At 42.4% G+C, this 11,992-nt stretch overlaps 1 protein-coding gene across 3 annotated transcripts; it reads left to right on the forward strand.

Annotated features, from left to right (window-relative positions):
- The first annotated feature begins 3,675 nt into the window (after positions 1-3,675).
- pcdh18a (protocadherin 18a) lies at positions 3,676-11,681 on the forward strand. 3 transcript variants are annotated; one of them, XM_016491724.1, is made up of 4 exons: positions 3,676-6,637; positions 6,882-6,970; positions 8,966-9,135; positions 10,792-11,681. In XM_016491724.1, exons 1-4 carry the CDS (start codon positions 4,148-4,150, stop codon positions 11,445-11,447), a joined length of 3,405 nt encoding a protein of 1,134 aa, XP_016347210.1. In that variant the 5' UTR covers positions 3,676-4,147; the 3' UTR covers positions 11,448-11,681. The 3 variants fall into 3 exon arrangements, with proteins under 3 accessions (XP_016347210.1, XP_016347211.1, XP_016347212.1); XM_016491725.1 differs by having other exon boundaries at positions 6,915-6,970; XM_016491726.1 differs by lacking the exon at positions 10,792-11,681 and adding an exon at positions 9,211-9,291 and having other exon boundaries at positions 8,966-9,168.
- Positions 11,682-11,992: the final 311 nt, after the last annotated feature.

Below are 11,992 nucleotides of genomic sequence, written 5' to 3' on the forward strand. Positions count from 1 at the left end.
GGGGAATTCAGTTCAATTCACTAACTGAATTCTTAGTTCCTGATATAATTTATTTTAACTGTATAGCAGCAGGAGATTGTTTTAAAACAAGATCTGAAAAAACCCTGTGACTATTTCATTTAATACAGTAGGGTCTTGTTTTATCATATTAGAATACTTTAGGTTTAATTCCAGAAAGTATTATAGATTTTCAGCAGGGATCCTTATCACTTTCCTTAAGGATTTTTGACTTGGGAACTAATTCAAATATGTACGCAAGGCTTTTCATTCATACAAAATGCAAACTTTGATTTCAGTCAGATATTAATGGACAATATTAAGCTCTCTCTGCACCGTAAGCATAAACTCTCACTGGCAATATTAGCAACACTGTAGCTGAGGCTGGACCTCGAGTGCAGCTGTCATATCATTTCCACAAATTAGCCAGTAGGCTACATACACAAACTTGTGGTTTTATAGCAGGGCTGGATTACCATAGTGGGCTACTGTTAAAGAACAGCAATAAATGTGTCCCCCTCACCGCGACACGAAGCTCAATATGGTGTTTTTAAGAACGCGCACTACATGCATCACGCGAGCAAACAGACTCTTGAGTCTTGTTATCCCGCTCAATGACTCATAAAGCAGTAAAAGTCCGTTCCAACCGGGGGGAGAGGACTAAGTTTGCTCTTTGGCCTGGTATGAATAACAATGTACATTGTCAGAGACCTTTGTGACCGGGGGTCTATTGAGAAAGCGAGAAGGCGCAGCCCACCTTGAAGGAGAAAGCGCTAATCGAATGAGGGATAATGAGATGAGACAGACGAGGCGACAGATGCTCGCGTGCCTTTACCACGGCAGCGGGCGCTCGTTCACGCGCATTCCAGCGACACTAAAAGCAAAGTTCGAGCGCGAGTTTGGAAGCAAACATCATTTGGCTTACGTTCCACCTGCTGCGGCCATTGTTTGGCTGGGGAAGGACAGGATATCAATGACAAAAGTTGAATCCGTGGCCTAGTTTTATGGCACATGCGAGGGAAGCGCCTCTGTCAGGGAGACTGAGACGCAGTGGCCCCGTATGGTGTGTAAAGTTGTACTAGCAGCAAAAATGCAGATGTTCTTTGCTCGTTGACTTGTTCATTATGCCATTTGAGTCATTAATATACATTATTTTTTGGAAGCTAAAAATGTAAGTGTTGCACCTGTCTCACAAGTTGGTTTTCACTTAAATGTTTTAGTTTCATTATCGCATTGTTCGCTAGTTTAAATAGGTTCTGTCAGATGAGGCTTTTTTTTCTCTCTCTCTCGCTTTTTTGTTTAAAGCCAAACCGTGTCTAAGTGCATTACCTTGTGCATCTGCTTTTACTTATCTCACTTCTTTTAGACTGTGTGATTTTTCATGCAACACTGCGGGCATTCCAGAACCCCCGAAATTCAGCAAAGACTTTGACGTCTTTGTTCAGGCAATGTGATTAGAGCAGAGGTAATTGCATTAAGGCTTCGGAGCCAAAGAGAGCGCTCGGCCGTATCAAACCTGGTTAAAGTCGCTCTGCTAAAATTGGCTGGGCGAAACGCAGACGATTCGCAAACACGGTGTCTTATGAAAAGAATAAACTAAACAAAAGAAAGCAGCGGGGTCAAACGTGCGCCTTCTGGTAACGCTGAAATGTGTAATCACTTTCCCAAACAGTCGCCAGAATACCCCAGTGTCTCAGTATGGGCCCTCTTGGTTTGTTAAAGCACATGGAACTCCAGACTTGGGAAAAGAGGAGCAGCATTTGTGTCAAATCTGTCGCCAAAGGGCTTTTTATTAATCCAAGCCCAACTTCTGTGGGTTTGATATGGTTGGCTACATTTCCACGGGTGAACATATCACCATGGGAATTTGAGTGAGAGTCAGGAAATAGGCCATTTAATGTATTTTATTCATCCGTTTGCCCGTGAGCGTGATAGAGCAATTGAATTGTCCCCGTTTTTACACTTTCAAACTGAACTAATTTCCCTCTCTAATTTAGACTAGGAGAAAGCTTTCTCTCAAAAAGGAACCGTGACCCATGCGCAAATGCAAATGACCTGGTCCAGACGACCCGGTCCAGACTGTGCACATTTTTAAGCGCTTACATGGATGTTAGGTTAATATATTTTGCTGGAACCACAGCAAAAGACATGCACGCGATGTAAAAACCGCATTATTCACGTGAGCAGAGCTGTTTGTGCGCGTGAGCGAGTTTTTCACTCATTCATCAGAACAAGTGATTCGACACACAGCTTAAGCTTAAATATATATGGCAGATGAGGAGTCGGTAGCGCGTGAGAATACTTGAACCCCAACAAGGGAAAGCGGGTGATACTAAAAGGATTTAAGAAAGGCACTTAAGCAGTTTTTGAAGCATATTCGACACCTGATGCAAAGACTGGTCCAGTCCTCCAAAACGAATGACCTGATGTATGTATAACTGATGTAGGAGTGTTTTAACACCACTTTAACCAATTATGAAATCAGATGTGCACCACTTCCATGAGATTAATGTAGAAGTTGTATGATTCATGTGGGAAAGCATAATTCTGAGTTAAGAAGGTAGAATGTCTGTCTTGATAATATTAATGGATGTTAAAGAACTGGTATCTGAATCAGCAGGTTATCCTGTTTAATTTGATATACACAACATCCATACTTAGCATTCACGCAAAGTTTTCATCTACATATTAAATTAGAAATATTAGCTGACCAGATGGGAAGGATTGTAACACTTTCTTTTCCATTGTACTTCTGTGGATACAATATGTATTTAGAATTTTGATCTTCTATGTGCTTCCCATTTTTATTTGATTGCATTTGTATTCATTTATTTAACTGCTTATATATTTTAGGATGATGGAGAAGTAAATAGCAAGGAGCAAGAGAAGGAACAGGACTAAGACATGACTTGAACCCAGGACCCCACAAGCACAACAGCCCTTTATATGTCAGAGCAGCACAATGCCCTCTGTGCATGATAATCAATGGCAATGTTTTCATTTGGTGTTACAATCCACCACACTCTCTGAGGTTCTCCAGATTACCACACTATCAGAACCCTATAGAGAACATTTAGGCAACTTCTAGAAGGTATCTCTTACATCACATTAGTATTTTTGGAATTCTTGCAGGAATCTTGCAAGTTCCTCTCCCTTTAAAGATGCCTATAGGTTCTCCAGGGTAGGCTAATGATTTTGGGATCCCTAAATGGTACATATCTTTTAATTTTTACACAGCATCATATTTTATGTTAATTTACACAAGTTAGGAATGCATAAGCTTTCTAAACTAGCTCACATGAGAAAAGTATAGGAATGTTATAAATATTCACATTTATTTTATATATTAAGGGTTTACAAAATACTGAGTTACAGATGTTTAAACAGAACGGTTCTTACCCAACACAGATTCATAAATGAGGCCATATTATGAATATATCTTTTCTGTAGCTGCACAAATTTGCCAAAAAGAAATTCTACAATGCTTAACCAAAACAACAGAGGTAAATATTACGTGAATAAATTGGATTGACAGTCATCTAGAGGGAAAGTTCAGCTCGAGACATTCTTAAATTCTGCTCTCTCATCCTTTGTTGAAGCGCGTTCAGGAGAGGGAGAGAGAGGGGTGAGAGAAAGACCCTAAAGGGCGGAGTTATCCACTTCCTTTCTCCCCTTCATTTAATTGGGTTCTGTAGTGGCTCTGTGTTGAATGGTCAGTCGCAGAGAGAAGGGGGCAGCCGTTGATTTAGGAGAAGCGTTTTGTCTGAAGCCGTGGCTGTAAATGAGGCTTTGCTATTTTGTGTTAGTCGGTCAAAGAGTGTCTTCAGACAGCGGAAGACAGATACACGCGCGCACAGGATCTCCAGACGGAGGTTGCGCTTCCAGTCTCTTGATACGCGCAACAGATTTCTCCTTAGTGACAGAGGGATATGCGCTTTTGCATTTAATGTCATTGCTTGTTTTAAGCACTTGCGCTCTGTTCATTTTTCAAGACCTGTTTTTGACGTCGGAACCTTTTGAGAAGACGCTTTTCTTTCGGATTTGGAGATGTTTTTGAGACCATAACAACGCATGTAAAGGATTGAGACAGCTCAACAAAGGAAGCGACAATCATTTTGAGAGTTTATTTCAGTGCCTGTCGGAACCCAACATGGATAGCAGCAAGGGCACAGTGTTCTGTGCCACTTTACTCAAACTTGCTGTGCTCGTGACATTGGCACGGTACGTCTCGGCTAAAACTCTGAAATACCAAGTTTACGAAGAGCAGAAGGTGGGTACAGTAATCGCCAGACTTCGAGAAGATGTCGCTGATGTTTTGTCCAAACTTCCGAGCACGATTCCGTTACGCTTTAGAGCCATGCAGCGCGGCAGCGCGTCTCTTCTCTCCGTGCGCGACCAGGATGGAGAGATCAGCATCAGGACCAAAATTGACCGCGAGAAACTGTGCGAGAAAAATCTAAACTGCACTATCGAATTTGACGTCCTCACCCTCCCCACGGATCACCTACAGCTGTTCCACATCGAAGTGGAAATTTTGGACATTAACGACAATGCGCCACAGTTCGCGCGCCCCGTCATTCCCATAGAGATCTCCGAAACCGCCGCTGTGGGGTCGCGCATTCCCCTTGACAGCGCCACCGATCCAGACGTCGGAGAGAACTCATTGAACACATACTCTCTGACCCCGTCTGACTTCTTTATGATTGATATTCTAACCCGAACCGATGGCGCCAAGTACGCGGAGCTCGTTGTGCTTAAAGAGCTGGATAGAGAGGTGAGAGCGAGCTATGAACTCCAGCTCACCGCCTCAGACAGGGGCGTTCCCCCAAAATTTGGAACAACGCTCCTGAAAATCAGCATAGCTGACTCGAACGACAACAATCCGGTGTTTGAGAAGCCATCTTATGTGATCAACTTGCTTGAAAATTCCCCTTTAGGCAGTTTGCTTATTGATCTGAATGCCACTGACCCAGATGAAGGGACCAATGGTAAAATTGTATATTCTTTTAGCAGTCACGTGTCACCTAAAATTCTAGAGACGTTTAAGATTAATTCTGATAATGGTCATTTGACACTAATGAGGAAAGTTGACTTTGAAAGCACAAATTCGTATGACATAGATGTTCAAGCTCAAGACATGGGCCCTAACTCAATGCCAGCACACTGTAAAGTCATAATAAAAGTGGTGGACGTGAATGACAACAAACCTGACATTAGCATCAATTTGATGTCCACTGGGAACGAGGAGATAGCTTATATATCAGAGACAGCTCCTGTAGATACATTTGCGGCTCTGGTGAGGGTAGATGACCTGGACTCTGGGTTGAATGGAGAGGTGGAGTGCCGTCTCCATGGCCAGGGTCATTTCAGGCTGCAAAAGACATATGAGAAGAACTACATGATCCTTACCAACGTCACTCTGGACCGAGAGAAGAGGTCCGAGTACAGCTTGACAGTTATAGCTGAAGACAAAGGCTCTCCAAGTCTATCAACCATCAAACACTTCACTGTGCAGGTCCAGGATGAGAATGACAACGTGCCAAAGTTTGAGAAAAGCAGGTATGAGATTTCCCAGGTGGAGAACAACTCACCAGGAGCTTATCTGTCATCTGTGAGGGCCTCAGACCCAGACCTGGGCCCGAATGGTCAAGTGAGCTACTCTATACTTGAAAGTACAGTCCATGGGAGCTCCATCTCCACTTATGTAACTATTGACCCCTCTAATGGAGACATTTATGCGCTACGTACGTTTGATCGTGAAGATGTGAGTCAGATCTCGTTCTTAGTCCAGGCCCGGGATTCTGGAAGTCTTCCGCTGCGTAGTAATGTGACCATTGTGTTGACCGTCTTAGATGAGAACGATAACAGTCCGGTCATCATGATGCCTCAGCTGTGGAACCACACAGCTGATGTTCCAGTATCCAAATACGCAGAGATCGGTGACGTTGTAACTGTAGTCCGCGCGATAGACCGTGATGCTGGCACCAACGGTGACCTGTCATGTTCTGTAGTAGGGGGCAACGAGGCAGGTTACTTTGCCATGGATGCTAAAACATGTGAAATTCGGACCAACGTCAGCATGCAGGACGTCCCACAGGATCACGTGGAGCTGACCGTACTCGTGCAGGACCATGGTGCTCAACCCCTCAGCGCCAGAGCCCTACTAAGACTTTCGCTTTATGAAAACATTGAGAACCACATGAATCCCCATCTGACAGGTGGAGGAACCGGTGACGGCCCTCTAGACGTGTCTATGATCATCATCATCTCCCTTGGGGTGATCTGCGCCATTCTGCTCCTCATCATGGTGGCCTTTGCCCTTCGCTGCTCACGCGAAAAGAACGACACTCGCTCATACAACTGCAGGGTGGCTGAGTCTACTTATCAACAGCACCCTAAAAAACCCTCACGTCAGATCCATAAGGGCGACATCACCCTGGTGCCCACCGTCAACGGGACCCTCCCAATCCGTGCACACCATCACTCACCAACCTCCTCGCCCGGACCTGAACGGGCCCACATGGGCAGCCGGCAGAGCCAACACAGCCGCCAATCACTGAACAGCTTGGTCACTATTTCCTCCAATCACATCCTTGAGAACTTCGCCCTGGAAATGACACATGCCACGCCCCCTGTTGAGGTAAAAGCAAAACTTGCATATTCAAACAGTGTAATTGATGCTAATCTTCATAAAGAGCTTGTGAATTCTCTGTCCATGTTTATACTCATCTTTTCATTCACCAGTCAACATAACATTCACGTCATCACGTGTGTTGTTCTCGCACTAACAGTTTTAATTTTTTCATTCGTGTGCGTGCGTGTGTGAACGAGTGTCGTGTTCCATCAGTATTTATTTTTATTTATGTCATCTGTTTTTGCTATAGCAAGTCTCACAGCTCCTCTCAATACTCCATCAGGGTCAGTATCAGCCGCGGCCCAGCTTCAGAGGGAACAAATACTCTCGCAGCTACAGGTAAACTTACAAACAAACAAATACTACGCTCCCAGCTCCAACTCCATATTTGGGCATGATGTGCTCTAAATAGTATAGTAGAGTAGATGGGTAGTGATACTCAACCTGTTGTGTGCTGCTGGTTAGATCGGATTGGATGATAGGTATTCTAAAATGTTTGTGGTAGAATAGGACAGAACTTCCCTGTTGCCGTGGTCACCCACGTTTGCAGATCCTGATTGGACTGCTCCTCACATGAGGTCATAGCTTGCTTTCTGTGCTTTTTTTTCTTTCCTCTCATCTGCGTTTTGTTCTTGGATCATGTCATTTTATCCCGTGCATATTGTTGAAACCATTGTTCCATACAATAATGCATTTCAATGTCCAGTTGATGATTTAAAAACATACTAGCTTTAGATATTTGCACTTTTTTGTCCTGCACGCCTCTGCTGATGTGAATCAAAATATTTAAGAGACATTTTGGGTGTGAGATAAATGCATGGTGCCAAAGAGACATCACTGAATAGATCTGTTTATATGATGGTTAAATAAAGTAGATATAGTCTGTGCAAGTTAAATTGATGGGTGGGGCATATGCTTGCCTGCTTTGCACATGCATGTTCATAGACTGTATGCAATGCATAGAGATGCATTTGGGAAACTTGAAGTTTAATGCAATCAAACATATAATGCCACTCTTAATGTGTCATACTCTATGTTTGATTTCGCCAATCACTGAACAGCTTGGTCACTATTTCCTCCAATCACATCCTTGAGAACTTCGCCCTGGAAATGACACATGCCACGCCCCCTGTTGAGGTAAAAGCAAAACTTGCATATTCAAACAGTGTAATTGATGCTAATCTTCATAAAGAGCTTGTGAATTCTCTGTCCATGTTTATACTCATCTTTTCATTCACCAGTCAACATAACATTCACGTCATCACGTGTGTTGTTCTCGCACTAACAGTTTTAATTTTTTCATTCGTGTGCGTGCGTGTGTGAACGAGTGTCGTGTTCCATCAGTATTTATTTTTATTTATGTCATCTGTTTTTGCTATAGCAAGTCTCACAGCTCCTCTCAATACTCCATCAGGGTCAGTATCAGCCGCGGCCCAGCTTCAGAGGGAACAAATACTCTCGCAGCTACAGGTAAACTTACAAACAAACAAATACTACGCTCCCAGCTCCAACTCCATATTTGGGCATGATGTGCTCTAAATAGTATAGTAGAGTAGATGGGTAGTGATACTCAACCTGTTGTGTGCTGCTGGTTAGATCGGATTGGATGATAGGTATTCTAAAATGTTTGTGGTAGAATAGGACAGAACTTCCCTGTTGCCGTGGTCACCCACGTTTGCAGATCCTGATTGGACTGCTCCTCACATGAGGTCATAGCTTGCTTTCTGTGCTTTTTTTCTTTCCTCTCATCTGCGTTCTGTTCTTGGATCATGTCATTTTACTCCGTGCATATTGTTGAAACCATTGTTCCATACAATGATGCATTTCAATGTCAATATGGTGATTTAAAAACATACTAGCTTTAGATATTTGCACTTTTTTGTCCTGCACGCCTCTGCTGATGTGAATCAAAATATTTAAGAGACATTTTGGGTGTGAGATAAATGCATGGTGCCAAAGAGACATCACTGAATAGATCTGTTTATATGATGGTTAAATAAAGTAGATATAGTCTGTGCAAGTTAAATTGATGGGTGGGGCATATGCTTGCCTGCTTTGCACATGCATGTTCATAGACTGTATGCAATGCATAGAGATGCATTTGGGAAACTTGAAGTTTAATGCAATCAAACATATAATGCCACTCTTAATGTGTCATACTCTATGTTTGATTTCTCTGACAAATCACTTTTAAATGGATGCTTTTTGTAGTTTGGTGGTTGATGTAACTTGAATGCTGTATATCGTTTTTAATAATTAGCCTATATTTTATACTTGCATACTCTATAGCATCATGATAAACCTGTAACTGTGTTTGTGTGAATGTGTGTGCAGGTACGCCCTCCAGGACATGGATAAGTTCAGTCTAAAAGATAGTGGGCGTGGCGACAGTGATGCGGGCGACAGCGACTGTGAGATGGGCCGTGATTCGCCCATCGACCGGTTGCTAGGCGACGGGTTTGGAGACCTCTTCCACAACGACGGACACCACCGTCTCCACCCAGGTGAGAAAGGAAGTCCGATTGGTCTCTCATGTGGTTTCTCACCTTTTTATCACCCTGAATTATGACATTCATCAGATTGATTATATAGAGCACATTGTGTTTATTATGGCGTTTAACACCCTGTCTAATATTACGTTGTGAACAGGTGTAAATTAAATGACCTGCAATATGCTTTTATACTCAATATGGATGTGAAAATTAAGGAAAAAGCCTTTAAATTATCTGACTATGCTTTTATACTCAATATGGATGTGAAAATTAAGGAAAAAACCTTTAAATTATCTGGTTCTTAGTTGAAATCATGTTATGTTTGTAACCACTACCTTTTGCAGTGTCAGTCTGTTTTATCAGTAGCTTAAGACTATGTGCATGTGTGGAGGCGTGGACTGGAGTGTTATTTCCCTGTATTCATTCTCTTCTCTGAGTGACAGCCCTATGCTTTCAAAATTTGAACTGAGGAAAATTCACCGTAATTGCTTTCACAATGCAGTTAAACCCCCCCTTCCACACGCACACACTCTCTTTTCTCTCCCCAGAGGGCCGCTATTTCAGCCCTGCTCTTCCTCTTTCATAGAGAGAAAGAAGCAACCTGTGTGCATCGATTAGAGTTTCACCCTTTCCTCACCAAAGCGGTTTATTGTAATTTTCGCTCAGTTGCTTTTCCTCCTTCCCAATTCCAGTTTGTCCTCTCCATTTTTATTCCCTCGCTGCTTTGTCTCTAATATTCAAATGCAGTCATATCTGATTCGTAAAATAGGCGGCGTTGCCAACGTAATGAATAATAATCCAGCTTAACAAAGGATGTCAGCCTTCACAAGAGAAGCTGGAATGGAAGAATGACAAACTCTCAATCTCCTCAGTTTCTTAAGTTCCCTCCCCAACTCACCCACCCACCTACCTCTGAAATCCTTTCTGTAACTTCCTAACCTTACCATCCCTCTTCGTTTTCCCATTCTCTTTGATCCCTTTGTTTTCTTCACTTTCCTTTCTGCCATTTTTCACATGCCCAGAGAAAATTTAATTGCTCAGAAGTTGCTCTTTCATAGCTCAGGAGATTTATGGTTCATTTAAGTACAGTATCAAATTTGTCTCAGAGGTTTCTCTTAAAATGTCTAATAAAAGTAGAAACTATTTAGAGAGTGGATGAGAAGTATAGTAGATAATGTGGTCTCGGAAGAAGTAAATGAGAAATGTTGGATTTAATATTGAAATATCTTTTGATTAACAGAAATTGACAGACATTGAGACATTGTAAATTTCTCTTCAGAAATACTACACTAAAGGTTCTATATTGGTATCCATGAAGAAACTTTAACATTCACAGAGCCCCTTCAATGCACACAAGGTTCTTCTGATTATGAAAATGATCTTCATATTAAGAAAAAGTTTGGTGAAAAGCCCCTATTAGAACCTTTAATCTCACACGTGAGATTTTTGGAGTGATTTTCTCAGGAAAAAAAAAAAAAGACAAAAACATAAGACTTGAGCTAAAGTCTTCATTTTCTTTTCATTCAATCTTTTGTCTGTCCATGAGAAATATTACAAAACAGTTTAAAAATGACAGTTCTGATGTTTACAATTCAAGTTTGATTGATTTCGCTCTTCATTACTCCTAAAATTCACTGACTCAATGTCTGTCTGTCTTTCTCTCTGCAGTCATGAAATTGTGTACGGAGGAGTGCCGTGTGTTGGGTCACTCTGACCAGTGCTGGATGCCATCTCAGGCGTCTTCGGATTACCGTGCGAACATGTACATCCCTGGAGAAGAGAGCAGGCCTCAGGTCCTCGAGGAGGACCAACAGTCAGTCGACTCAGCTAAGAAGAGCTTTTCTACCTTCGGAAAGGACAATGAGGAGGAATGCGGCGGTTCGCTGCTGTCAGAAATTAACAACGTCTTCCAACGTCTCCTGCCAACTTCTTACGCTGAGGTCAATGAGCTCGAAGGATGTGCTGGCCCTCCCACTTCCTCCATCGGCATGGAGATCAGAAAGGGCTTCCTGCCAGGTAAGGCGTCATCTACAGGCCCCGCCTACCCGCAGGGCGTTGCTGTTTGGGCGGCCAATACTCACTTTCAAAATCCCGGTAGTGCTGTGACGAGCGGACACGGCTCGACCAATCACGCAGCATCACAGGCATATTTAAAATGGCTGCCAGCGATGGAGGAGATCCCAGAGAACTACGAAGAGGACGACTTAGAGAGTGTGCTCAGCCAACGGCAGGGAAAACGCAACGACACGAGACACGAAGTTGTCGACGCTAGCGAACTGGTTGCCGAAATTAACAAATTGCTTCAGGACGTACGCCAGAGCTAAACAACAATCTGTTAAAGAACATTTCCCTGTCTCTTTCTTTTTCGTTCGCTCTATTTTCGTAAAGTGAACTAATCATTTAAAGGAGGAGAAAGGGAGAGAGTTCAGTGCTGTAGCCTTGATTGAGTCGCATGTGGAAGCATTTCGGTTAATATTGTTTACTTGGTATGACTTTTTGGTCTTTTCGTACAAAAGTGAACACAATGTGATTGTAAACACCTTTTATGTTTTTTTACTCCGTATTTATATATGTGTATATACTGTATGTGTTTGTACAGAAAGCAATACAAATGTCTATTTTTATACAATATTTCACTGCATGTACCTAAAATTAAACCAAGATTTGTTTGTATATTTGAAAATGTTTAATGTGTGTTTGAGCGTGTGTGAGTGTGCATAAGGATGTTTTAATCAATACAGATTTCACAGTGTATACAAACTATTGTTGGTGGTCCAGTTCTCTGTTATCATTATTGTGAACACTGAAATACCCTTACCAGAATGGTTCTCTTTCCATGGTTTATCCATGACTGTGAAAAATTTCTTGG

The sequence above is a fragment of the Sinocyclocheilus anshuiensis genome, unplaced genomic scaffold (assembly GCF_001515605.1).
Source record: "Sinocyclocheilus anshuiensis isolate Anshui unplaced genomic scaffold, SAMN03320099.WGS_v1.1 scaffold50, whole genome shotgun sequence".
Taxonomy (NCBI): domain Eukaryota; kingdom Metazoa; phylum Chordata; class Actinopteri; order Cypriniformes; family Cyprinidae; genus Sinocyclocheilus; species Sinocyclocheilus anshuiensis.